Source organism: Aspergillus caelatus (genome assembly GCF_009193585.1).
Source record: "Aspergillus caelatus strain CBS 763.97 unplaced genomic scaffold BDV27scaffold_18, whole genome shotgun sequence".
In the NCBI taxonomy this organism is placed as follows: domain Eukaryota; kingdom Fungi; phylum Ascomycota; class Eurotiomycetes; order Eurotiales; family Aspergillaceae; genus Aspergillus; species Aspergillus caelatus.
In genome coordinates, this window is record NW_022475281.1 from 209,680 (window position 1) to 234,704 (window position 25,025).

The 25,025-nt window shown below is 47.5% G+C and overlaps 11 protein-coding genes across 11 annotated transcripts; 6 read left to right on the forward strand and 5 right to left on the reverse strand.

The window, feature by feature from the left end:
• Nucleotides 1-157: 157 nt before the first annotated feature.
• BDV27DRAFT_167077 (uncharacterized protein) lies at nucleotides 158-1,979 on the forward strand. Its single transcript, XM_032074367.1, has 2 exons — nucleotides 158-307; nucleotides 398-1,979. Exons 1-2 carry the CDS (start codon nucleotides 236-238, stop codon nucleotides 1,484-1,486), a joined length of 1,161 nt encoding a protein of 386 aa, XP_031931933.1. The 5' UTR covers nucleotides 158-235; the 3' UTR covers nucleotides 1,487-1,979.
• A 483-nt stretch (nucleotides 1,980-2,462) lies between these two features.
• Nucleotides 2,463-2,978, reverse strand: BDV27DRAFT_153677 (DUF3602 domain-containing protein; the record flags this gene model as incomplete). The annotated part of the gene is made up of 3 exons (XM_032071842.1): nucleotides 2,463-2,617; nucleotides 2,683-2,886; nucleotides 2,942-2,978. 3 exons carry the CDS (start codon nucleotides 2,976-2,978, stop codon nucleotides 2,463-2,465), a joined length of 396 nt encoding a protein of 131 aa, XP_031931934.1.
• A 1,276-nt stretch (nucleotides 2,979-4,254) lies between these two features.
• On the forward strand, nucleotides 4,255-5,034 carry BDV27DRAFT_153678 (uncharacterized protein; the record flags this gene model as incomplete). The annotated part of the gene is made up of 3 exons (XM_032071843.1): nucleotides 4,255-4,708; nucleotides 4,757-4,840; nucleotides 4,895-5,034. The coding sequence occupies 3 exons, from the start codon at nucleotides 4,255-4,257 to the stop codon at nucleotides 5,032-5,034; spliced, it is 678 nt and encodes a 225-aa protein (XP_031931935.1).
• Nucleotides 5,035-5,363: 329 nt separating this feature from the next.
• Nucleotides 5,364-7,097, reverse strand: BDV27DRAFT_121774 (uncharacterized protein). The gene has a single exon (XM_032065449.1). It carries the CDS (start codon nucleotides 6,918-6,920, stop codon nucleotides 5,595-5,597), a length of 1,326 nt encoding a protein of 441 aa, XP_031931936.1. The 5' UTR covers nucleotides 6,921-7,097; the 3' UTR covers nucleotides 5,364-5,594.
• A 3,623-nt stretch (nucleotides 7,098-10,720) lies between these two features.
• On the forward strand, nucleotides 10,721-11,903 carry BDV27DRAFT_153680 (enoyl-CoA hydratase/isomerase family protein; the record flags this gene model as incomplete). The annotated part of the gene is made up of 4 exons (XM_032071844.1): nucleotides 10,721-11,043; nucleotides 11,112-11,222; nucleotides 11,303-11,659; nucleotides 11,750-11,903. 4 exons carry the CDS (start codon nucleotides 10,721-10,723, stop codon nucleotides 11,901-11,903), a joined length of 945 nt encoding a protein of 314 aa, XP_031931937.1.
• Nucleotides 11,904-11,924: 21 nt separating this feature from the next.
• Nucleotides 11,925-13,073, reverse strand: BDV27DRAFT_121775 (presequence translocated-associated motor subunit PAM17). The gene is made up of 2 exons (XM_032065450.1): nucleotides 12,486-13,073; nucleotides 11,925-12,409 (listed from the first exon to the last, which is right to left on the reverse strand). Exons 1-2 carry the CDS (start codon nucleotides 13,035-13,037, stop codon nucleotides 12,233-12,235), a joined length of 729 nt encoding a protein of 242 aa, XP_031931938.1. The 5' UTR covers nucleotides 13,038-13,073; the 3' UTR covers nucleotides 11,925-12,232.
• A 520-nt stretch (nucleotides 13,074-13,593) lies between these two features.
• BDV27DRAFT_153682 (acyl--CoA ligase) lies at nucleotides 13,594-15,374 on the reverse strand (the record flags this gene model as incomplete). The annotated part of the gene is made up of 3 exons (XM_032071845.1): nucleotides 13,594-13,932; nucleotides 13,990-15,254; nucleotides 15,311-15,374. 3 exons carry the CDS (start codon nucleotides 15,372-15,374, stop codon nucleotides 13,594-13,596), a joined length of 1,668 nt encoding a protein of 555 aa, XP_031931939.1.
• A 181-nt stretch (nucleotides 15,375-15,555) lies between these two features.
• On the reverse strand, nucleotides 15,556-16,954 carry BDV27DRAFT_121776 (putative integral membrane protein). The gene is made up of 7 exons (XM_032065451.1): nucleotides 16,798-16,954; nucleotides 16,699-16,736; nucleotides 16,559-16,582; nucleotides 16,311-16,503; nucleotides 16,198-16,249; nucleotides 15,977-16,136; nucleotides 15,556-15,925 (listed from the first exon to the last, which is right to left on the reverse strand). The coding sequence occupies exons 1-7, from the start codon at nucleotides 16,891-16,893 to the stop codon at nucleotides 15,739-15,741; spliced, it is 750 nt and encodes a 249-aa protein (XP_031931940.1). The 5' UTR covers nucleotides 16,894-16,954; the 3' UTR covers nucleotides 15,556-15,738.
• Nucleotides 16,955-18,521: 1,567 nt separating this feature from the next.
• On the forward strand, nucleotides 18,522-20,670 carry BDV27DRAFT_141716 (fungal specific transcription factor domain-containing protein; the record flags this gene model as incomplete). The annotated part of the gene is made up of 3 exons (XM_032069862.1): nucleotides 18,522-19,500; nucleotides 19,571-20,529; nucleotides 20,584-20,670. 3 exons carry the CDS (start codon nucleotides 18,522-18,524, stop codon nucleotides 20,668-20,670), a joined length of 2,025 nt encoding a protein of 674 aa, XP_031931941.1.
• A 495-nt stretch (nucleotides 20,671-21,165) lies between these two features.
• BDV27DRAFT_167083 (uncharacterized protein) lies at nucleotides 21,166-22,548 on the forward strand (the record flags this gene model as incomplete). The annotated part of the gene is made up of 3 exons (XM_032074368.1): nucleotides 21,166-21,574; nucleotides 21,655-21,661; nucleotides 21,729-22,548. 3 exons carry the CDS (start codon nucleotides 21,166-21,168, stop codon nucleotides 22,546-22,548), a joined length of 1,236 nt encoding a protein of 411 aa, XP_031931942.1.
• A 1,120-nt stretch (nucleotides 22,549-23,668) lies between these two features.
• Nucleotides 23,669-24,933, forward strand: BDV27DRAFT_121779 (Trichodiene synthase-domain-containing protein). Its single transcript, XM_032065452.1, has 3 exons — nucleotides 23,669-24,114; nucleotides 24,182-24,650; nucleotides 24,705-24,933. The coding sequence occupies exons 1-3, from the start codon at nucleotides 23,735-23,737 to the stop codon at nucleotides 24,870-24,872; spliced, it is 1,017 nt and encodes a 338-aa protein (XP_031931943.1). The 5' UTR covers nucleotides 23,669-23,734; the 3' UTR covers nucleotides 24,873-24,933.
• The last annotated feature ends 92 nt before the right edge of the window (nucleotides 24,934-25,025 follow it).

Genomic DNA, 25,025 nt, shown 5'->3' on the forward strand with positions numbered 1-25,025 from the left:
GCAAAAAATTATAGACCCACTCGGAGTAATCAACCTCTCCATTAACACTAGTCTGGCTCAGGTACAATAAATACCTGGTGCAACATCCAAAGCTCTGCGGGGTTATATTTCTTTGGGTCTCGTGAAGATGCACCGACTCAAGGACGTCAAGAAAATCGGTCGAACGGCATTGCGGTGAATAGCTTTATGACGAACGGCTCCCGCTCTTCTCAACCGTTCAAGTTGCTCTGGAGAAATGCCTGCGCGGCGGAATCACAGAGGATCATCTCGGATTTACTGTGGTGAATGCAAGTGTCGACGGATTGGGGTATGTTTCGAAGTTTACATGGTTTCTTTAGCCGGCGTGCCTGAGGCGTCTTTGTCTTACTTCAAACGCCTACTAATCTGTTATGTATAGGACAGGTCCCAGTCTTCTCATTTATTTGTCCTATCGCGATACATGTGCTCGAGGACCAAAGCTCGTCTATATACATCGTATTCCTTATCTTTTACCGAAACATCGTCACCAACTGCCAGCCACTGTCTTGCCTCTCAATACAGAATCATGATGGAAGACATCAATACTGTCTCTACACCTAAAGAGCTCAACATGGAAGAATTAGAGCTCATGGTCCAATGGTGTACGGCAACGTATCGCTCTATCTCCCGGGATGACACGGTTGGATGGATATGGCGTGTCGTCGTGCCTCGAGAGGCGATGCACTACCCCTTCCTAATGCATGGCATTCTCGCACTGTCGGCGCTCCACCTCGCATTCAATAACAGCGGTACTACAAAGGAAAGCTACTTGATGATAGCACGGTCTTACCGGGGCCAGGCCCGGGTCGGCCTGGAAAAGGTGAAGGGTAAACTGAACGACTCCAATTCAAAAGCAGTGTTTGCTCTATACCATATATTAATCGTGTCTGCCTTCGCTCTTCCTCTCACCATAGAACCGCATCAAGATCAAACCCCCTTAGACGAGCTTTGCGAAGTATTCCGACTCACCAAAGCATTAGGGGATTCCATACCAGCGATCATCGACCGGGTCAAAATAGGGGAAATGAAGGAATTAGTTGAATCCAGCGATCCGCCACCGCGCATGCCCGACACTTCACGGCTCGCTATAATGGCGCTCAACAGAATGAATGCGGCCTTGGCCCGGCAGGACCCGGGGCATGAGAGTGATGTTTATAGCCCGACCATTAAGTACTTGGGAGAATCGCTGGACAAGCTTGCAAGAGGCGGAGAGATCATGATTGTCGCATTTCAGTGGATCTTTCAGATTCCACCGCGATTCGTTGACTTGCTTAGAGAACGACAGCCGTTCGCTCTAATTGTCGTCGGTCATTTTGCCGTGATTCTTCACTCCTTAAGAGAACATTGGTGGATGGGTGAATGGGGAGCTAGACTAATTAGGCAAATTGGTCAACAACTCGATACGGAATCGAAGCAGTCTATGGACTGGGTTCTCGATGCTACGGGATGCTATATTCCTCCGCGATGAGACCATGGTCTACACGCTTCTAATGCATTGTCATGGAAGCCAGTCAAAGGAGACACCCGGCCATTTTGAACTACGCTTCTCAACTAATGGCATATTGACAACGAGTCATGCATAGGGTAGCTGACGCCCTTCACATTTGAGCGATAATATTTCGGTATTTCTTAAGAAAGCAAGGGACCAATCGAAGACAATCAGGCTTAGCGGCGCACGGAGTACAGAATCGGATGAATTCGTTTACCAAGGCTCAATTGGAGATAGTTGCCCTTACCAGGCAACGGATCACAGCAGGCCTGAGATCAGGCTATTATTTGTATCGTGCACGTATGTATATCAGGATGGAATGACCTTAGTTAATCAATGTTCAGATCATTTGACCCGAATAAAGGCGAGAGTTCCATCGTGATAAGACTATGAAATTTTATTGGAGCGGCCATTCAAGCATCATAAGCATGGACGACTAGTACGCTGTAGATCTTATCCAGAACTTCCATTCGGTCGACTGGATGCAGATGTCCTGCACAGGTCAAGTTAGCGCGGGCAAGTACCGATAAGACTCATTGCAGTCATTGGTGCATCAAATTGAAACCTATAAATAAGCACCGTATTAAACCACTGAGATTTGGCTGATTTCTTCTGGCTTCCTAACACTCCTCCGGTTCAAAACAAACATGGGTATCCATTAAATTTAATAAGAGGTAAGAAAAGGAAGGGGAATAAGAGGCGAGAGACGAGACAAACAAGACATTGAAACGAGACGGCACAAGAAAGATCATCGGCGACACTTCTCTCCGAGCCACAAGTCAAAAATCATGCACTGCCAGCAGCGCTCCGCTCCTAACGTGTCACGATCGATGCATTCGCGAAAGCCAATTCAATGTCTCACCGATCAGTATAACGAAGGCTGAACTGAGAAAACAGGATACCACTTGAGACAAAAGGACGCGACTTGAGACATGCCATTTATAAATACAGTTTCTCAACTCGACGATGACTCGCTGCGCTTTTCGGCGACACGCTCAGCATCCTTCAATCGGTCTCTGGACGCAGTGCGAATTCGACGCAATTGTTCCTCTTGCTCGCGAGCCTTCTTCTCTTCTTCGGGAGATGGAATATACGCATTTGCAGCACCACCTGTATACATCGGAGTCACGATCAGCATGCTAGCCAATACAGCCAAGGTCCCGTCGACAACATACCCCGTCCAGTATGATGAGGAGCCTCCTCGACACGCAATGGCGGCGCCTCTACATCCTGACTCTCGCGCGCAATCTCCGGGCGCTGGGGATCGTTTACGACCATATTTCCCGAGCCGCCGCGACCGGTGGTATAAATGTCTTGTTTAATCGTGGGTGTGACTAGATCCTTTGGGGTAGTATGGCTTTCACCGGAGAAAATATTGCCTGCGCCTTGTCAAAACGAGTTCAAAAATTCACATGACTCCACTGGTCTACGTACCTGCGCCTCCACGGCCGTGAGATACGTAGCGACTCATGGTTGCGAGAATCTGATCGGGGGAACGTGAATAACCGGAGGTATAAAGGGCGTTGGCGGGGAAGGGTTGCGATCGGGAGTACGTAGTGGGATTGCGCAGTGGGCTTACGGGTAATGGGAGGGTCTCAGATGGGACTTCAGATAATTAAATGGACCAAGAAAATAGGAACCAGCTGAATGGAGGTAAACAGGAACTAACACGCAGTGGCGAAGGGGAAAAATTCTGTACGTTGATCGGGGCCAAGAAGCAGCCCCTCTAGAACCCAAAAAGAACTTATGATGAAAGCCGTTGCTCTTGGCGCGTGATGGCGGTTTTTTTGCAACGTTTGCGGAATGATGTGATTTTTGGTCTCTTATCTAATCAGACGCCCTTCCTCATTTGGTCTTTGGACAGGGCTACTGGTGTTCACCTGATCTGAGATCGTTTTGCTGTGAACTCCGGACATTACCGTAGTAAAGGTGCTCGGGGTCACATTCTCCACGTCCCTGGCCACTTGGTGGATCCACTGTGCAGGGCGATTGAGTGGATTTACTCCGTATCCATTCCATTATCCATTGGCAATATCGCTACGCCTCTTCTACTTCGGCAATTGTGCATTTTGTCATAGCGTACGAAAATCACTGCGATCATAGATGCATTGGCTTTATACAGTGAAAGTATGCAATATGTTGCTAATGAACTATTAGATACCTGGGTAGTATATTTTATTCTTCCTGTTCATACAGCCATGGCTAGCTCTTTCCGTTGGCCCGCAATGGCCTTGCCCTACCTAGCAAGATACCATAGTACTACTACTTGCCTCAGACTCACCAAAGTCTTACTACCACTGCAAGAATTCTCCATATACCGTCGCTCCTGCTCATCTGAGCAAACCAAAGACAATACACTCTGAAGCAAGCTCTACAAGGCTCCTTCCTCTTCAAATGACAAACTACAATGCCCTACAAAATGGAAGCTCATCTCCCAACTCCCAAAACTCTTCAACTTATCCCATCGCTCACCATACATCCCATTCATACCACTCATACGTCTAGTTCCATTAAATAGTTGAATCCATTCTCTTATCATCAGTCTCTCTTTCACAATTGCCTTCTATCACCCTTGACCAATGTGTTTTGACGTACTCGGAAATATCATAACCGACATTATCGGCATAATTTTACTGAATATTTCACTCTTCCTGAATCTCCTCGCATTACCGGGTGCATTCTGGCGGACACTACACGACTGGAATCAGCGTATCCGAAGAGGCATTCGGCATTTTCTGATGCCCAGAATGAATGCTAACGGTGATATCTACAATCCTGCTATCATTAACCGCCCGTCCCAGGAGTCGAGGCGTCGGAGAAGACGTAATGGACTAGTTAACGGGACTCGGGATCAGACTACTGGGGACAGCAGTTCATTCGTCGTTACTCACTATGATGATGATGATGATGATGACTCGCATGGGACTGGGCAAAGTGTGGATGAGCCTTTGGCAGCTAGTGGTGATGAGACGATCACACCCGAGCAACAGCGAGCAGAGCAAGGGCCACAAGAGCAAGGATCTCACCATCCTGTACAGCAACACCAACAGCTTGGACAGCAACAGTCAGGACAGCAAGAGCCAGAGTCCCAAGGGCATGAGATGCAACAGCTAGGACCACAACAGCAGTCATCAGAGCTTCCACCACGTGAGCCCATGCCGCGTGAGAGAGTTATACCGCAGCAAGACCCAGGAGAACCTGGTGAGCCCCTGCAAACCATTGATTTACGTGACTAAGCTCATCTCATAGCCTCCATTTTAGCACCTATGGCAGGTAGGGGGCAACCTGGAAGGAATCGTGTTACGTTTTCCTTTGGACCAAATGGAATACAGCGTGAGTGCGAGTATGTGCGATGGTGATGAAAGATAGTAAAGCTGATGAACACAGCTCGAGGATATACGTCTCGTAGGCCAACCGGCTCCAACCCTGCGTCGCCTGCGAATCAGCAAGCCCAATCAACACAAGGAAACCCCGATATGCCCGGTACATTCCCGGTTGGATCAGAGGATGAGGGAAGGGAACATTGAAGTGGCATTGTTATCGTGGTTATCGAGTATGGGGTTTGTCCAAATTGGACTCGAATTACGTGCTGTTGCTTGTATCACTCTCTGAATCGTGAGGTAAGTCACTTCTACCAAATTGACCTTTATGTGCGTTAATTCATTGCAGGGTTTTGTATTATTCAAGGATGTCTTGAGCCGGTTCAATGTCTTTCTTTACCTTGGTTATTGTTTGCCTGCATTATTTACATAGACAGTAGAGTTACTGGGGTCTGTATTACCATAGCTGCAATATGCTCTTTTGTTATGTTGGAGTCAAACACTAAAGAATGCAATGCACCTTATTGAGTGTTAAGTTTCCATCTCACTATCATGCTATGGCTCTTGATCATTGTAATCGTCAGGGATAACAAATAATACAAATCTAAAGGATGCAAGTATGTAATTCATAAGTATGTACAATCATAAAACCTCATTGACATAATACCCTCTCATAAGCATATAGATCCACATAAAAGCTCGAGGAGCTTCCCATCTTCAACAATATCATTCAAACCCGTTCCTCATCTCCACAGTACTGGGCATCGTCACTGCGGCCAATAAGTATCAACCATATGTCCACCATACGGCACCGCCTCATACTCAGAATACGCCTTCTCAAACTCCATACTCCAAACCCCATGCGCGCCGCGAACCGAGTACTCCCCCTTCCGCCATTTCTTCTCGTCCTCTTTATACGACGCCGCCCCAACATGCTGCATCTGCGGCGGCGAAATCGCCAACCGATCAAACCCATGTTCATTCGCCAGCCGTTCCAGCGTAGAATCCACCGGCTTCGGCTTCGTTGCATCCTCCATGTTCTTCATATACTCTAGAATAGCAGGAGTCTTCTCCCGAGGAAAAACCAGCGCCTGCGAACAACACCCATGTCGATTCATCAGATGCACCCCCGGCCGCATGGGTCTCTGTACTGTCACCCGCCCAGAGGCAAAATACAACATGATGACCGCCGGCACGGCGCCGAAACAAACAAGCCCCAGAAAGGTGTTCGAGAGGATCTCCTGGGCGGGGCGCACGGTCCTTCTCAGAGTAAGACAGAGTGCGGCGACGGCGACGGTAGCTGCAAGACTCCAGAGGAGATAGACCTTCCAGTTCTCGGCGTTCCAGCCGAGGAACTTCTCAGTGTAGAAGAGACGGAAGTAGAGCCAGTCGGGGTTTATGATGCCGCGACGGACCCATTCCTCGATGCTGCGGAGGGTTTGAGTGGTGGTTGGGAACCAGTTGCGCTGGGCGACGACGTCATCTTCCAGCATGAGGAAGTAGGGGGCGTCAGTGGTGTCGTAGCAGGAGCGGAGGGAGAGGGCGTAGTCGATGAGGGATTTCTCCGGGGTGAATTTTTTATTTCCTTCTAGGGTGCGGAGGTAGGATGTGGTGTAGGAGATGTTTTGCGTCTCGTAGGTTAGGATGCGGTTGACTGTGTTGTGTACCCAGGGGTGGTTGTAGTCTGGGTGGTCTGTGGGTGTGGTGAGGGCGAAGAGGAGGTGGATGGAGATTTGGGAGCGCTGGTGTTGGCTTAGGCTGTCGATGAGGGAGGCGATGGTTGAGTCTATATTTTGGGCGAGGGGCCGTTTGACGGTCACAATGCCCACGCAGAGGTCTACATGTTCCTTTGTTGACGGTTGGTTATGGGGGTCTGTGGGTGTGATGGTTGTTTGGTTGTAGCGCGAGAGGTACTGTAGGGATTCTTGGATTCGGGTGAGGCTGTATGTGGGACGGTAGCCTTCGTGTGGCTGGAAGAAATATGAGCCTGGGTCGCGGGCGGAGTTGGCGCGACAGATGAAAAAGAGGATGAAGTAGAAGATGGCGAAGGTGACTAGGGAAAGCCTCTGCTTTCTGTTAAGGAGACGACGCATTGGGACATCATTCTCGTGAGATATGTCCAAATCCACGGGAATAATATCGATAAGAGTAGGGCAACTGAGATCCGGTAGTAAAGTATGTACCTGGTCCCCTGGGACTTGGGGCGGGTTAAAAAGGTTTAGATCGGAGTCCGTCCGTCGTGAGAGACAAGGAAAAACCCAAGATCAAAGTAAGAAACGGGGCAGGCGCATGGGGGTGCTTACAATAATCATGGGAATTTTTCCTTGAAGGATATTCCAGACGAGAAAAGGGACTAGACTTGTCGGATCTTGACCCGATTCGGACAAGAAAAGTGGACGCTAAATGTCTTGGGTCCAGAAACAAGCAACGGGGCTGTGGAGTGTCAGTCGAGTCGTCACTCCTATCAAGCTCATGCTGCAGGTGGAGCAACCTTTTTTCAGTCCCGTGTTACTATCTTAAGTGGTGTCTTCACTAAGCAATTACACAGCATCAGCCCTGTTGGGTTTCACTGGATTATCTGTTGCAATTGGTGGGAAGGTCAACTGGCAGGGACCATTTTCCATTTCAGTTGATTGCCCAACTGAGACATTCTGATCGAATTGATGCAAGATCGTCCCCCTCCATAACACCATTTTCCCGTTTTAGGGCTTTTCACGCGCTCAATAATGTGTCGGTCGCGTCGGGATTCCGCGACAATCTGTCATCGGCATTCCAGTTGAGGCATGGCAGGAGGCTGTACTTTTCGGACGAAACTCTAAAACATATACGAAGTGCTCCTCATGTCAAGCGTGGTCCTTTGGTCGCGAGATTACACACGGTGTACATTGGCTACCAATTTAAAATAACGCGATGGGAGACACAAGTAGCGGGATTGACAGGCTATGGACCAAAAAGCATGTGTGTGTATAGACTTAATAGCCTCGGTCCGATATAAGTTATGAATTTTAGTGGGTTGAAGAACAGGGGTCTAGAAAAGATAAGAGAGGTGGAGAGGGACGGAGAAAAAAAGGGACTCCCTCCCCAAAAAGAGGGGAGGAAAAAGATGTTGACGAGAGTGGGATTTGAACCCACGCCCCTTTCGAGACTGGAACCTTACTCCAGCTGAGAGATTATTAGTTGATTTGTTCGTAAAGATAAGCATTTAATAGTGGTACTAACCGCCTTAGACCGCTCGGCCATCTCGCCGTAGTTGAGTTTCTACTTTCAGATATTGCTATGTCATCCCAAAACATACAATGGAAAACAGCAAAAGGAAAACAATACCGCAGAATCTTCCACCAGTCAGCTCCAAACTCAGTCACGGCTATCTCAGGGTGACTGGGTATAAATTTTATTCTATAGCTTGCATTTAATATCATGGGTAACTGGGTAACTCTTACACTGAACCCGGTTTTCACCCAGATACAAAATAACCTGAGCTCTTTCTTCCATCGTGGTATTTATAGGTCGGTGGTACATTATATATAAAGTTAGACATCTGCAGTATTATCGAAGAATTAGCATAGCCCTTCTGAACACCGTGTATATATACTAATCGGCGTACCTAGTGAGGGCTACATAACTCTCCTGCAATGAGCTTGATGGACTATAGACGTAAGTCAGATGCACCATGAGCATGGCAAACAGTATGCATCATGCATAGAGGGCAAGGGGCGCTAGGAGGGCTCTCCGATGATAGATACTAGAGGTGGAAAACGCTGCGATATTGGAAAGTAGTCATCCATAGATACGATACTTCGAGGAAAGTGTATGTCACGAGCTGACTCCATGAAGATGAGAGAAACAAGAATATGGAAACAAAGCAGAAACCTAGACCAGCGAAGCTAACCGCCCGTTGTCCTGAAACCATGTAACTGGCATTTGTACGCATTTCAAACCCCAAAGAGAGGTTAACTGTTATCGATTAGGTATTTACACAAGATGGAAGTATGGACCTTTATGCCCCTCGCCATATGAACAAATTTGGAGCCAATCTGTGAAATTGTCCCTCACCCAGGCATTATAGTTGAAGTTCCCCCCACAGGTATCATGCAGACAGTTCATTCTCTTTTGGTGTTCATCATAGTCCGCATACTCGAGTCTGGTCCATGCATCACATAAACACTTGATATCTTCTCTCTTTGTATTATTCTTAGCTACCTCACCACCGCAGCTTTGGTTCCCGATAACAACATATCACTGATAATCGTGTTCGCAAGACTGCATGAGTACGTTCTCCATTGTATTGATTTAATGTTCTTGGTAATCTGGGTTGATTCTGGCATAAGGCTAGTCTTCCTCCCTGTAGGGCATGCATTGCGCACCTGAGCCAGGATAATGTGATGGTTTAATTCCTCTTTCTTTCTTTACCTCCTTAACCCCCCTCCTCCCTCCCTGTCCCTCTCATAGGCGTTTCCAACAATACTCATAGACACGTTTCCTATTGGCCTACTCCTGCATTAACAATTCAGATGTGTGTTTACTGGTGTAGGGTATTCCCGTATATAGTGTGTCGATAATTTGACTGGCCGGGGTGCTAATGGCTAAGCTTTTCAGCAATTTAAGCGATGCAACATAATATGGGACAGTTCCCATTGCAAAGAGAGGCGAAGCCCCATGATTCATTTTATCTTTACCAAATGCCAGACTGAAACTGTGAAAAGCCCAGCACGCCCGAAAAAGCTCGCCACGGACGAAGGCAGAAGGGTAATAGCAAATAGGCTACAGGGAGAGCAAAGATGAGAGGACTTTCAGCAGTTACACGGAATTATCTTCGGCTGCACAGGATAATGCATCACTGCGAGCCTGGAATGCCTCCATGGGCACGATGATTGGCATGTTTGAAGAAGATGATATGTCTTCGTAGAGCAAGACTTTGACTGAGAGCAAGTACAAGGCTCACATTGGCAACTTGTTTGAGGGCAAGTTCATGTACACGATGAAGGGATCTGCAGCAAGGGAAATCCAAGTGAGGGTGAGCGAACGTATGCAATAAACCTTGGCGAGGACAGCTCTGAGGAGTGTAAACTACAGTATCTCGCATAATGTCCTCTCCCCAGATAACTACAATGGCATCACCAGCGGCCAAGTTATGGACGGCACTTACTGCACGAGTGAAGCACCCGGTGGTGATCATAAGAATAAGGAGTGATCTGTCCCGATTGGCAAAGGTGCCCTAGGCAAAGCAACCGACGCCTGTGGCATCGAAAATATTAAGACCCCGAGATTAAGATTATCGTGTCTATGGTGCAGATTTGTAAACAGAACTCGCTCCACGTATTATGGCAGAGAAAAAAGAGCCCAGTAAGTCTCATATCCTTTTTATCTTTACGCAGTATACTGGTATAATCTAGTAATATTTAGTACTTAGTTTTCTCTACTGTCTAATATTAGTTCACCCTTTTTCTTCTCTTATCTACTTATTTCAAAGTAAATATTCACTTCAATTATGTATTGGCCTTAAACTAAGAAACAATATCCGGTTACCTAGTAAATATATGATTATTTTAAGAATATAGAATAATCTACGAGACGACTCACTAGTAAGAAAATCCCGAGGACCGGCTTCTCCGCATTTAATTTTGCGGGGGATCGGACTTTTGACTCCACCCCCATGAACTACGCAGTTACCGAGCATGCCTCGGAAGAAGCCTCTCTATCAGTAATCACGCCTATTGCGCACCACACCGATTATTATATCCTGTATTGAACATAACAGATGAGGGGTTCCTAACCACTCAATATAAACAACACCACGCCCCACATAAAGTATATATATATATAAAAAAAAAAAAAAGGAATGGCAGCAGATACACCAACAAATCCATCCAACATTGACACAAAGTACACCAAGATGTCCTCAAACACACCATCCATTGTGATCCCTCCTTCCTACGAGAAGCTTCCGACGACACATATCAAGGTATCTCATTACCCGGCAGGGGCTGAAACCGCAACACCCGTTGTAGTGGTCATATTGAACCGTCCGGAGAAGCGCAATGCCTTTACCGGGCCCATGGCGGAGGATCTGGAGAGGGTTTTTGCCATGTTTGACTTGGATGAGCGGGTTAAGGCAGTTGTCTTGACTGGTGCCGGAAATACGTTCTGTGCTGGTGCGGATTTGGAAATTGGATTCCCGGAGGGACGTGATGAGAGGCCGGTGGATCATAGAGATAGGTAAGTTTGCATATTGCCCTAGTAGGATTGTCTTTTCGATTGAATGATACATGCTGAAATTGATACAGTGGCGGCCGAGTAGCCCTCGCAATCCACCGCTGCAGCAAACCAACCATTGCCGCAATGCAAGGCTCTGCCGTCGGCGTGGGCATGACCATGACTCTACCTGCTGTAATCAGGTAAGCAATTCCATCACCTACTAACTAACTACACACCAGACAAACCCTACAAAGCAATACTAACAGAAGTCCTCTTACAGGGTCGCCCATGCAACCAGCAAATACGGCTTCGTCTTTGCCCGCAGAGGCATCACCATGGAATCCTGCTCAGCATACTTCCTCCCCCGACTAATCGGCTACAGCAAGGCTCTCTACCTGGTGTCCACGGGAAGTGTTCTTCCCTCCACGTCTCCGCATTTCGGGGGCTTGTTTGCCGAGACACTCCCCGAGCAATCGGAGGTCCTGCCGCGGGCGTTGGCGCTGGCGACCGACATGGCGGAGAATACGAGCACGATGGCGAACGGACTGAATCGGGCGCTTATCTGGCGGGGGCCTGAGTCGGCAGAGGAGGCGCATTTGTTGGATTCGCCGATTCTTTATCATATGTTTGGGTCTAGGTATGTTTGTTTTGTCTTTTCTTTTCTTTTCTTTTCTTTTCTTTTTTGTTGTGTTTTGCTTGATTTTGAGACTTATTTGGGTTTTGATAGGGATAACAAGGAAGGTGTTGTGTCTTTCTTTGAAAAGCGGAAGCCGAATTTCAAGGATACGCTGGTGGATAATGGACCGGCGATTTATCCTTGGTGGTCTGAGGCGGATATTAGCAGGAAGCCGAAGATTGTGAAGGGGGATTCTAAGTTGTAGAACGGAAGCAAAGAGTATCTCTTGTCTTTGAAGCTGCGTCTTCGGCACCAGGGTCCAGAGTGGACTGAATTGGCTATACTCGGGAAGTAGTTCCCGACTGGCCATACAATGTCAATAAACAAGCATAATGAACCCATACAGGTTAAATTTAGTAAAGGAAGTAATCGCTCAGATACAGATCGACATTGTCAGAATACTCATACAGGAAAGGGGTGCAGGAACCACAAACAAAGGAAATAAGGACCGGAATGTAAAATGCCATAAAAGAAACCCAGGCTACGGGCTTCTATGTTAATTGTTCGCCATCACAAATGCAAGAATGACTGTATTTAGATGATAAAGTTGCGCCTCTTGCGGTTATACACACGCTGATCCTTCAGCCACTGGCGGTATCCCTGCACGCTACCGATTTTCTCGCCGTAGTAATCAGGGACGGGGTTCGCGATGGAGTTCGAAGAGGGATCAACGCGGAAGCGCTTGATTCGGTCATAGAACTCCTTCTCTTTCTGTGATGGGATTCGGGTTAGTAACAATGTGACCAACCAAGCAGATCGATCGTAGACCGAGAAGGAGAGAACTCACGATCATGAAAGCCTGTTTATACCGCCGATTAACCAACCCCCACGCTGCATTACCAACAAAGGGCCCAATAAGCCATCCCACAGCACCACAAGCCGCGGTAGCCATTCCCAGAACAACGAAGGGGTCCAGACCCATCACCTGCGCGCCCAAGGCTTCAAGATCCTGGCTGGAAAGAACCTGCACACCAATGACAGTACTAGCCATCGAGGACACAACCGAGGAAGCGAGCGAATAGCGACGACGAGAGGCGCGGAGCTGGAAGAACTCGTTCCAGGACAGCTTGGCGGCTTCCTTGCGAGTTGCCTCGGAGACTGTGGAGTTCGCCCGCATTGATGCAACACGGTAAGTTGGCATTTGGACCTGTGGACGAGCGCATGGCGCCTTGAAGCTGGTCTTGATTTGTGCGGAGGTACTGGCCGGTCGTGCCTGGCAGAGGGTCTGGTACAATGCCGTTGAATTGGCTGGGAATGCAACCGAGGGGAGGGCTTTGGGAGAAATGCGTCCGAACATCATTGCGGTGCGCACTGGGACGCTGATCGAAGTTGCGTGCATTTTGGAGGATGTTGTAGGCAAAATGCAGAGGTGATTGTCGATGTTGATGCGGAGTTGAGTTCGGGTTTGGCTAATGTAACGGATGGAGCTTTAATCGGATTATGTAAGCGGCATGGTTTCCTCATGGGGTATGAGGTCATTTTTTTTACGTTATTATGTGAAGATCCTGTAGAGAGTTTTTCAGTAAACAATGCATATTAGAATACTGCGATTGTATTTATTTAGGTAGTGAACGGCCCTGGTGGAGCTGATAATGCGGCTTTCTTTTTTCCTTTTCGGGCTTCCAGGACCTAATGGTAGCTCTTGCATATGCCTGGGCCTCAATTGAACTAATATATGCTTCGTTCACCACCTTTAACGTTGTATAATTGATCTATATTGAGAGTCACAAGGCATAGAGTGTAGCTGGAACTAGAGAACAAGATCATTATTCACGGTCCACCATCGTCGTATGCATACTTATATGTACATGGGTCGTACCATAACTACTGGGGTTCTAGTTGACCATGGCAGTGTCTGGAAGATGCATGCTTGTCCACAAGCTTGATAGGCAACATTATAATTTCGCCCGTGGCTCCGTCGACTTTCTTGCCTGATCCCTTAGTAGTCGTCGAAGTATTTTTCCGGATGAGCTTTTCGGGATTTCTTTCGTGAACACAACGCCTCCCCGAAGTTGTTTATGGCGCGCCATATTTGACTTGACGTGGGCCTTTGCTTCCTCCTCAGAAATGCTTCTATTGTTCTCTACCACGATATATGCTCGGGGAAGCTCGTTCCCCGGTGCTGATGGGTCTGGCACTCCAATGACAGCAGCATCTGCTACGCATTCATGGCTAAGGAGACAAGCCTCTACCTCTACTGGGGAGACCTGAAGTCCTTTGTACTTGATAAGTTCCTGGTAGTATATTAGCTTGTCACTGCAGCGTAGATATGCAGTAAGACATGAACTTACCTTCTTTCTATCCACCATGTAGATCTTGCCGTCCTTCCAGACGCCAATATCACCTGTTCGGAACCATCCATTGTCTGCGAAAGCCGCAGCAGTAGCTTCTGGGTTCTCGAAGTAACCCTTGGTGACCATGAGCCCTTTAACCAAGATCTCTCCCTCCATGCCTTGCTCAACATCCTTATCTTGCTCATCCACAATGCGAAGTCTCGTGTTTGGAAGCAAAGGACTGATACTCCCCGTGCTATCAGCCTGGCCCCAAGGCATCGTAGTTACGCTCCCAGTAGACTCAGTCATTCCCCAGCGTTGACTGATTGAACAACCCAGTTTCTCCTCCGCGCGTCGCTGGACCTCCGTAGGTAACGGTGCAGCCCCCGATTCCGCTCGGATCAAGCTATTAAAATGATCCGTAACTCGAGGACTCTCCGCAACAGCAAGATAGACCGGCGGCGCAGTGGCCAGAAACGTAACCTGGTACATTTTACAATAGTCCATGAACTGGTCAATGTTGAACTTTGGCATCCAGTACACAGTGCCCCCCGCAACGGCAGGAGTAATAAAATACCCCTGACAGCCTGCAATATGCGCAGTAGGCAGATGACCAATAGTTCGATAAGGGGCTTCAAGATGTGGTTTTCCCTTTCTGGACTCGCGAAGGACTAATTGCGGGATAATCGCCTCAGAAACAAGGTTCATGTGAGACAGCATAACGCCTTTCGGGGCCCCGGTAGTACCGCTTGAAAACAAGAGGCAGATGAGTCTTGTTTCTAGCTCGGTTCGATCTGTGACTCGTTCCCAGTTCAGCTCTTTAGTATTCTCGAGATAGTTTCTCTCAGGGTCAACAGTATCACGTAGTAGATGTCTGTGAGTTGAGCTCTTCAGAATCAGAACTCTTTCCGCGGGAATACCGCATGCAATCGCCGCTTTAAGAGCTTTCGCTTTATTGTCCGCACTAGCGATGATCAATTGGCTTCTTGACTGTTGGATCTGTCGAGATAGTTCTGATTGTGTAAAGGCCGTCGATGCTGCGGTGTATACACCTCCAGCGGCGATGATGGCGTAGAACACCGCTGGAAGAAGTACTTGGTTCGATGAGATACAGAGAACTGTGTCTTTTCCGGCGCCATTGTTTCCGATCCCAAAATCGGTGCGGAACACATGTGCGAGGCGCTTGGTGATGGTTCGGGCTTGGGCTTTGGTGATGTTGTTTGTTGGATCTGCAGCTTCGGCGTGGAGAACAGTGGTTTCCGTGGTAAATGAGAGAGGGGAATCTGGGGGTGGTGTTAGTTGTATAGTATCTAGATGATGGTACGGGGGGTTTATGTACCAAATAGTAAGGAGAGGAGGTCAATGTTCGGAATATCGTAGTCTTTCGCCGGGAGGTATTGCATGCTGGAGGTGAGCCACTACACAGATTAGACTCTTTTTGAATGGATTTAGTAATTGCTTGAGCCATGGCCTGTTAACGAACTGTTTATAAAGTTTATTTATATAACTAGTGATTTAGAGTCTCGGCTATAGAAAATGCGGGGAAACCCGAGGTTGGGGTTGATGCGCTGAGGGGAACAACACAACTTTCGAACTGTTTTATTTCTCTAAAACAACATGTATAATAAATCTATCGACCTATAAATACGAATGCTCTCTCTCTCTATATATATATAGAAGTAAAGTATAGAGTTCTGTTGCTGATGCCATTCGCTGAAGATGTTGAAGACAGAGAGTTCTAAATCTGACTGAGAAGGACCGCGCGGATTAAAGGCTGCCATTCTGAGAGATAGCGCCAGGGCGAGAATGCGGCTTAGACTGGGTCCCATAGCCATTCACGCGGCCGTAAAGCCACTTCAGGGTGCCGGTACTCAGAGCCATGACGACGGCGCTGAGGGCAAACAGTCCGATGCGGCCTTCAAAAGGAAGTTGCTCGAAGATTGGATAAGGGTACCTGGAGAGATTAGCGCTCGGCTAGCAGAATGCGTAAAGTAGTGTAACAAACCATCCATTATACGAGAAGCAACGTTCGATCCAGAACCAGTATCCAAAGGCAATGGTGCTGGACAAGCTGAGGGCGGGTAGGATACTAATCGTCCATGGTGGGGAAAGCAGAAAGAGATCGATCAGAAGGACAATAGACGGGATGGCATGGAAACTAATATCTTCACGGGAGACTGTATCAGTAGTGATCGTAACACCCGAGTATTTAACATCTGGACCTACCTGCGTTCAAAGGTATGACAGCCCAATCAGGTACCACCAAACGCTCATCGATCTAGTACAAGTTAACTGGCGAATTGAAACTGAGAGATTGGAAAGCCATATCGAGCACTGACCACGCGGAGACCCCAATACAGAATGCTGATCAGAACCTCCAAAGGTGCGCTGCATATCGACAGGAGGTTCTTGATCAAAAACAGTCGCGCGGATAAGGTTACGTCCGCTAGCAGACCAATCGCGAAGGTAAGCGTGGACAGGGATAACCCGATGACCGTCAGGTACTGAAAATGCCAGCCATATGCCTCATTGCTACCAAATGTTAACTGACAGGGATGTTTAAGGCCATGGGACTGGTAGCACCTACGCGTGGTTGGGATTTTCATGCATACTGAACGCAAGGATTAGCCTGAGTGACGACGATGACGTAGCAGCATCTCAACCGCGACCAATGGAGGCCGACAATCGAACATGATCCTATAAATAACTGAGAGACTCTGAACCTACTATTTAAAAGACCATACAAAACTGGAAAGTCCCAGTAACTAAAAGGAGGGTAAGTTAGCCAAGGGAGAAGAAGTCCAAGATTACCAAGCTAGTACATACATGAACCAAGGCAGAGAAGCCGCGAGAAGGACTGTGTATCCGCTGTAATGGGTGTTTCTTGAGAAGAGACTGGGCTGTAAAAGAAGTAAAAGCCATGGTTGAGTTTGCGGATAAGATAATCACCACCACCAATAATCGATAAACCACAAGAACTTCAAAATAAATTAACTCTGAGAGTCAATCTTAATTAGATGGTTCACTGACAATACCGACATGGATCTCTGGGAGGCGGCGGTGGCCGAGGATCCCGCCGCTAAACTGAAAGGGAGGGCCCCGGAGAAATAGATCACCCGTGTTCCGACCGGAGACACCAGCTTATCACCATTACGTATGGGTAACTCTGCCGCTATCACCTGCTCCACCGCCCACGATTCCGCCCCGGTTAATACGCAACTGCGATTGATTGAGACGGCCGATAGGTCGCCACCAATCTAAAGTGGTTATCTGCATCGTCTTTGGATATCCGATGCTCCACTGGCCAGTATCTCCTCCGCTTTTTCTCGTGTTTTCTTAGTCTCGCCCATATTCCGCCTGGTTTCACCAGCCGAACTTAAACGAGGCCCTTGTCTGTTGCAACAATCGATTGCTACTACTCCCTACTAACTACCACCGCACTAACAAACAGAGTCAGCCGTAACGGGGGACTTTCCCTTCACGCTTCCCGGTTGATTCTTCACACCGAAAGATTCTAGAAAGATAATCTCCAATTCGCCGCATTTGCTACCAGTAAAAGGAGTTTGCGGGCGCTTTCCCACACCTCGATGACCACGAATACTAGGTGTGGGTGCCTCGTTGATTATCGCTTTCTGTCCTCTTGGATTAAACCGAAACGCCCTACAAGGCGAAAAAGGAATATTTCCTCAGAGATCCTATCGGCGCCGTGAGCTTACATCTGGTCTGCATGGCGATCTTACTGAGCAGAGTGTGTCGGCACTATCTCAAGTCCCGGACTATTACTTCTTCTGGCCGTTATATCTTTTATTCCTCATCTTTTTATTTGGCCAATAATTATTGAAATCCAATGCCTCGCCCGAGAAGGCCTGGCGCTCCGGAGCCAAAACGAAGGTCCCGTAAAGGATGCTGGTGCGTACGAATACTGACGACGTGATAACTTCACGGTGTGTATATGAATTAGCTACTAAATCCCCAGGCTAGGCCATGTAAAGCACGCAAAGTGAAATGGTTTGTGTTCATCCTTTACGTTCTTTTTTCTTTTTTTTTTTTTTTAGCTAGTTCACTAATATTTTAGATGTAGCGGAGAAGAAAAGCCGTCCTGTTTGAATTGTCGACGTCAAAATGAACCATGTGACTACAGTATTAGACTGAACTGGGGAGGTAGGACGCGAAGAAGATCTTCCGTAGACTCTCCAAGCTCCCAGTCTAGCGGTCAGTCCGGACAATTCATACTAGCCTTCTCGCCATCAGATATGATGCAGCCTGACTCCACGCTGTTAGCTTCGCCCTACAAAGATACTGGTTCCTTGGGAGGAGACACTGCAGGGGACCATGTCGCAGAGAGTCTGTTTTGGGAAGCTGGGTATACAGGGGAAATGGCAATAGGAACGTCTTATCCTAGAGGGCTATATGATATCCATGAATCTTCCGCTATCCCTGACCAGTCTCTTAATCCTTCCACACGTACAACTGGCAAGAGCTCAGTAGATATGAGTCCACCGTCACCGGGGAAGGACGCAGCTGCCTCGTGGTCAGGCTTGTCCCCTAACATGACCACAGTGGTGTCCAGAGAGGCGGCTCCCAGTTACCCGTCGTCAATCACACATTCCCTGGACGATTTCTCTTACCCGTCGCCGGCTGATACGGGCTCCAGTATTGGTTCTTTTGCCCCTTTCACCTTTTCGCCAGCTACCATGTCGCAGCCCAACTCGTTCCTTCGACATGCTGCAGACGTTCCCGAACAGCCTTTGAGCCATTCATCGCCCGGACAAGGCGGTACACCAGATCAGGGGTATCCTCACTCACAGTATTCATCTCCTACCGATGTCGTTAGTGCCTATGCCCCTTACCAGTCTCAGAGTCCCTCAGACCCTCACGAGGGTGTGTCCCCTCTTTCTAAGAATCCACAGCTTCTTGCATCATCTAGTGTGGTCCATGATACCGAATCGATTCCAGCGGGCGTGGCTAGTAACTCGGAGGACTTCTTCAACAAAATCATGAATAGCCCTGTATTATCTGAAGATCATCCGCAGGTCCATACCAGCGAGCCACTGGCCACTGGCCATCCTAAGCTCTCGAGTATGGACCATGAGGCTGATGTGCCCGGAGGGCTTTCGAGTGCAGAAAGGAAGTGGCATGCTTATCTCACCAGCGTTACAGATAATTATGGTTTGGACTGTGGCCGTCCGGATCTAGATTTGAATAAGAATGACGACCATTCGGCCATTGACATCAATTACGCCCTGGATTTAATCAACTCACAAAGTGAATCGTCTGCGGCGTCTAACGATCGTCCTGGCAATTCCTCGTCCGCGGAGCTAAAACCAATTAGTTTAGATGGCGCGAAGTTTGCTTATTACGCATCACCTGTACCGATCAATATCCCGCGTTATTTATCGCCGTTGCCACCAACTCTAGTGCAAACGCCTATCAATCTGATGTACTTCCATCATTTTATCAACCATACAGCGAGAATGCTAGTTCCGCACGACTGTAGCGATAATCCATTTGTTTCTGTTCTACCATCAAGTGAGTCACGGACGTCTGCTTTCTATTCTTGTTGATCATTCTACCCTGTGCCAGTATGCTGACCTAACAGTGGCTATTGGGGATTCGAACCTACTGAATCTTATGTTAGCGTACTCCGCTAGTCACCGTGCGAGATATCTGGAGCATCCAGAACCTGCTACTCGTATCGCGCACTTGGTCAGCAATGTCTTTCCTGCATTGCGCTTAGCACTGGAAGATCCGCATGAGAAAGTTACTGATAACCATCTTGCCACGGCCATCATGCTTCTCTCCCTGAAGATCATATCACCCAGTACCTTCGAAGTGCCAATTCCTTGGCAAAGCCATCTTAAACTTGCCCGGGAACTCTTCCTCGCACGTCAAGAACAAATGACGTACCCCGGAAATCGCATTGGCCCATTCCTCGCTCGCTGGTTAGGGTATCTCGACATTATGGGAACCCTCTCTTGCCGACACACGGAACCACCGTTGTCTGAATACTACTCGCTTATAAGCACATGCTGCTCAGCTGAGGGACTGGATGAATACTGCGTTGACTGTTTCTCTGGTTTCACCCCCCGAACGGGTCTGTTTTTGACCAGGCTGGCGAAATTGGTCCATCAGTGTGACAACGAACGATTTGATGAGATGGGAATATGGATTTCCGGTTGGAGGCCTTCGGCCAGTATCATTCTTGAAGCGCAAGAATTAATCAACGAGCTTGAACTGCTCCGTACCCGCGCTCACGCTAGCTCAAGGCATTTCCGGGAGTCAGGAGCTACAGACATCATCGCTAGTGATAAAACATTTTATTACGCAGGTTTATTACATCTCCACCGACGCGTCTTGGGCACATCTCCGTTTTCCACACCAGTCAAGGAGGCTCTGGATGGGCTTAGAGAGGCCCTCGCACAAATAAGATTCGGGGCATCTGCTGAGGTCGGAACCCTCTTTTGCTTGTTCACTGCGGGTTGTGAAGCTCTTGACCCTGGACAGAGAATGGAAATCCAGGAGCGATTCGAAGTTCTAGAGAAAACTGGCATGAAACAGGTTAGTCGCTTTAGGTCCCTTGTTAGAGTACGGTGCTGACCAACATTTCCGTAGATCCAACATGCTCGCAAATTAATGCAGCGTTGCTGGGATGAGAATATGCCATGGATTGCCTTGGCTCGAGGGGAGTTTCTTGGATAGATACAATGAATGTGAAACCATTGTGGCTTTTATCCTCATCGGAGTAGATGGCAACGGTGTGTGGTTTACATTAATAAGTTGAACAGAAACCTAAGAGGACAACAGTAAAAAACGCGTATTAGTGTCAAATGGTGGTGAACTATTAGATTCAAATCTGAAAGAGGATGTAGTAAGGGAAGCTGTTTAAGTAAATAACCCCTTTATATTGGGCTCATAAGCATTCTGTGTGATGAGCTGATAGATCATGTCCTAGAACTACTTGTGAGGTGGACTGATATCTGAACCGACACTTTGATCCAGATCTCACCATAGCAACACAACACAGCCCGGACCAAGGTCTACAAAAGAACCCCGGTATCATTTGGAACTAGCGTTTCACGAGCAACAGAGACCTGAGATAATTCTATAAAGTGATATAAACAAACATTCTGACTGTAGACAACATCCTCACCGCCTTGGAGTATGTGTGAACAGCCCTGCACTGAATTGCCCAAAATGGAAGGTTGCCCTTGTCTCATCTTCAGTGCTTTCAGTGCTACTGCCATTCTACTCTTCACGTTGCTACCCATTCTCCTCACGCTCTACGTGCTCCAACACCGGTTCCTGCACCGGATTGAGGTCCTCATGACTCCCATGGCAGACTCGGTGACTCCCGAAGCATGTCAGGGCATAGAGGGGACCAGCCATCCTGACAAGGCAACGCCTGACGCGCAGGAAGTTACTGTGTCTCCTACTCCAGAGTCGCGTCGAAATTCGAACTTGATGGATATCCGATTGGAGGACATCCAGGTTCCGGCTCTTCTGCCACGAATCACCAAGAAGATACCGGGGCCCGTCACCACCAGCGCCATTGTCAAACTGGCCGAGGAGCTTCACCTGGGAGGGCCTACTCCATTGCTGGATGGTGGATTGGACCACCTGCAAATTCCTACGTTGGAGCTCAAGCGTGTAAGCTGTTTCTATCCATAACTACCCTCTGCACAGTGTCTGTGTAAGTTTCGATTCATGAAAATTCATGCTAACCTTCCAAAGAACTCACCCCCAGCCCAGCTTGCTAGAACCTCCGCTTTCGGCGCCGAAGGAAAATCAGAAATTGTTCCATGGGATGGTAAGATTCGCTGGGCTATAGAGGGTCCCAGTGTCTTTGATGACGAGGAAGATGAGCTTGGAGCATTCTACTTCCGTCCCAATCTCTTGTCTCGTCATCCTTTCTCGGACATTTGGATGTTTCAGTACGGACTGCGATATGTTCCAGCTAAGGACGATAGAAACGTGTATCGTACCGTCCGGATCGAAAATCTCCCGTCAACTCTAACCCTGAAGGATGTTTTGCCTGCCGTTAGTGGTGAGATTTTCTCAGCCCGTCTCACGGATACCACTCCCATCGTGGGATCTAACACCGCGATTCTCACGTTCGTTTGGCAGTCCGATGCTGCTCGTTTTGCTCAGGCTTCAAGGAATGGTATACACTTCGGTCCTACAGTGGCAAAGGTTGTCCCCGTCAACACTCCAACCTACCCCATCTCAGCTGAGTTGAAGCGATTGATCTTCAAGGAAGGCTACACACGCTGCCTCTGTGTGTCCAGTTTGCGTGAATCCCTGAAGAGTGAAGTTCGTCGTGTTATGGAGAAGTCTGTTCACTCCGAATATATCGAGAGGATTGAAGACGGTCTTGTGCTGGGGGAGACCTACATTCGGTTCCATTCGATCAAAGTGGCCGCTGCGGCGTGCGATCTACTGAAAAATCACCCGTGCTTTACCAAGTGTGCCTTTCGTTTCCTGAAGAAAGCCTCAGACATGCGTAGCACTGTTGCCGGAGAACGCACCTTTGGAACCAAAGTGCAGGAAAAGCGCCCTCGCATCGGGATTTGGGATTAAGTTGCAGTCTTGAATATTCATCTTGAATATTCTTCGTACAACGTGTACATTCCGCCATTCTACCATGCACTGTATTTATTATCTTCTTACATGTTTTATTTCAAGCGGCAACATAATAACAAATAGTTAATGCATGGTCAATTTATGTTCAATTTATCTCGAGATCCCCGCAACTTTTACAGAGCGGTGGAAGGCAATTTTCTGGGCTGATACGGGATTCCACTTCTACATAATTCAGAGCTTAGTACTTCAACTGGCCGATTGATGTACTTTGTATTGATGGCTGATCAATATTTTTTAAATTTTATTCTACGATGAGCATCCCCCTCGACATCAGTCGCAGTCCACGAAAGAATCTGGAAAAATAGACCGGATAGCATACATAAGAGCCGAGGCTCACCAGATCAAACTATGCTTGATTGCTGACAAGATTGGAAGAAACAGTTACTCATCGAGTCACTATCGATGTTAAGCACATACTTGGCGACACAGCAGTTATACGTTCCGGATATTGTAAGAGTACTTTGGCACGTTTATCAGCAAAGTTGTTTATTAGGGTATGATCCTCTGTTATATCTGCGCAATAGCCGATAAAAGTATCAGAACGTATTGCACCATTTTTCTGCAGTTGTAAATGTGGAGACAACTCCTTGTATCCATACCTTGATCATAATTGGTTGAATAATATTGTGATATCTCCTGCATCGCACATGATCTTGTCACAATCACGTCAACAAACAGAGCTGAAGTAGTGATAGTAGTTATCTCTTCCATGGCGTGTGATCCTTTCTGGGATTAATTGCGCCAAATACTATTGGTTTGCTAAATATAGTCACTCAGCTTGATGCGGGGGGATATCCCGAATTAGCTAGCTTTGAAATAGGTCTTCAGCTCTGATCTAAATGTCCATGAACTAATAGTACTGCCTAAACAGTAGCTGCATAATAGCCATCCTTATCGTGGACTAGTTCTTACATACTAGCTGAAGTGGGGTCTGCATTCATAGTAGAAGTAAACAGAAATATGATATATGTATGCACCGTGAGCGATGCTCCATTAATCAACTTCTACCGAGGTGGGTGGCAATGATCTGAGATTATTTATAAGGAAGTCAGTGATTGCCGGCCCAGCTAGCTCATAGGCAGAAGGCGCCTTCAGATCACAGATCTTTGTTGGTCTTTCTACAATGGCATTTTCCCTAGCAGGGCACAGCTCCGCGTACTATGGCTTCCCTCCGTCATCCACCAAAGCATTCCAGGTTATGCAGATTAAACACTTGGTCAAGGAATATCTGGAAAGTATCCAGTTCGGCGCAAACACGCCGTACTTTAAGGACGAGGCCCTAGAGGAGACGGTTTGGGGCTATTTCCACAGCTTGAACATGGGCGAGAAGATTGAGAGATCATTGCAGAAGATGCTCAAAATTACCGTAACGTTTGTCCATCAGGCTTACACATCGCTTCCATTCGAGATCAAAATTCAGTGCTCCATTCAGGGGTTGTACATGTTTCTTGTTGATGATGCGACGGAGGAGTTTACGGAGGACTTGCAACAATTTGGACAGAAGTATGTCTTCTTATCTACTCTTCCTTTTTCACTGTTCATATACTCTTATATTGATGACTTTGGTAAGTTTCCTCTTAAACAAAGGTCACCGGAATCCTATCTTCAGCAACTTTGATGCACATCTACGTAGTCTAAGCCGCCACTACGGGCCGTACTGCCATTCGGTGATTATCAAATCCATGTTCGACTACATCAATGGACGTGTTATTGAACACAAAATGGAGCAGTCGGGGTTTAAATTCTCCCCAAACACTCGCTTGATGCCCATGTTCCTGCGCACCAAGACCGGTGGTGCTGAGATCCTCTTCCATATGCTTTGGCCGAAGAGCCTGTTTCCAGAAGAGCAATATCTCATGCAGTACTTCCCTGTTATACAGGAGATGGTGTTGTTTATTGACTTCACTAATGACATTCTCTCGTATTACAAAGAATGCTTCATTAATGAGGAGAAAGGAAATTTTGTGTCAAACTTTGGACAAGCACACGGAATGGACCGCATGGATGTCTTGAGACAGTTGGTGGAATATACTCCACAAGTACGTCCTATATCTTGATTTTCTTGAAACAGGTCTAATGAAGTTTCGCTTTAGGTACTTGCCGCTGTGTATAGAGCATTGCAGGATAATGAGGTTCTGCGGAAGCCAATAGAGCAGTTCGTCACCGGCTGGGTCAGGTTGATGACAGCCCATAGACGCTACCACCTGGTGGACCTATTTGCAGACGAGCAGTATTTGCCGCCCTACGAGAATGACGCATGATTATTGTGCCTCCAACTATATCTTGCTGTATAGAAATCAATTTAGTCTTAGCAACCTGTAATTGCCCAAACCTACCTCAGCTATTTCGATATATTATCCTTTCAAGAACCTATTCAACCACCCCTTTTCACAGACCGTTTCTATCGTCAATAA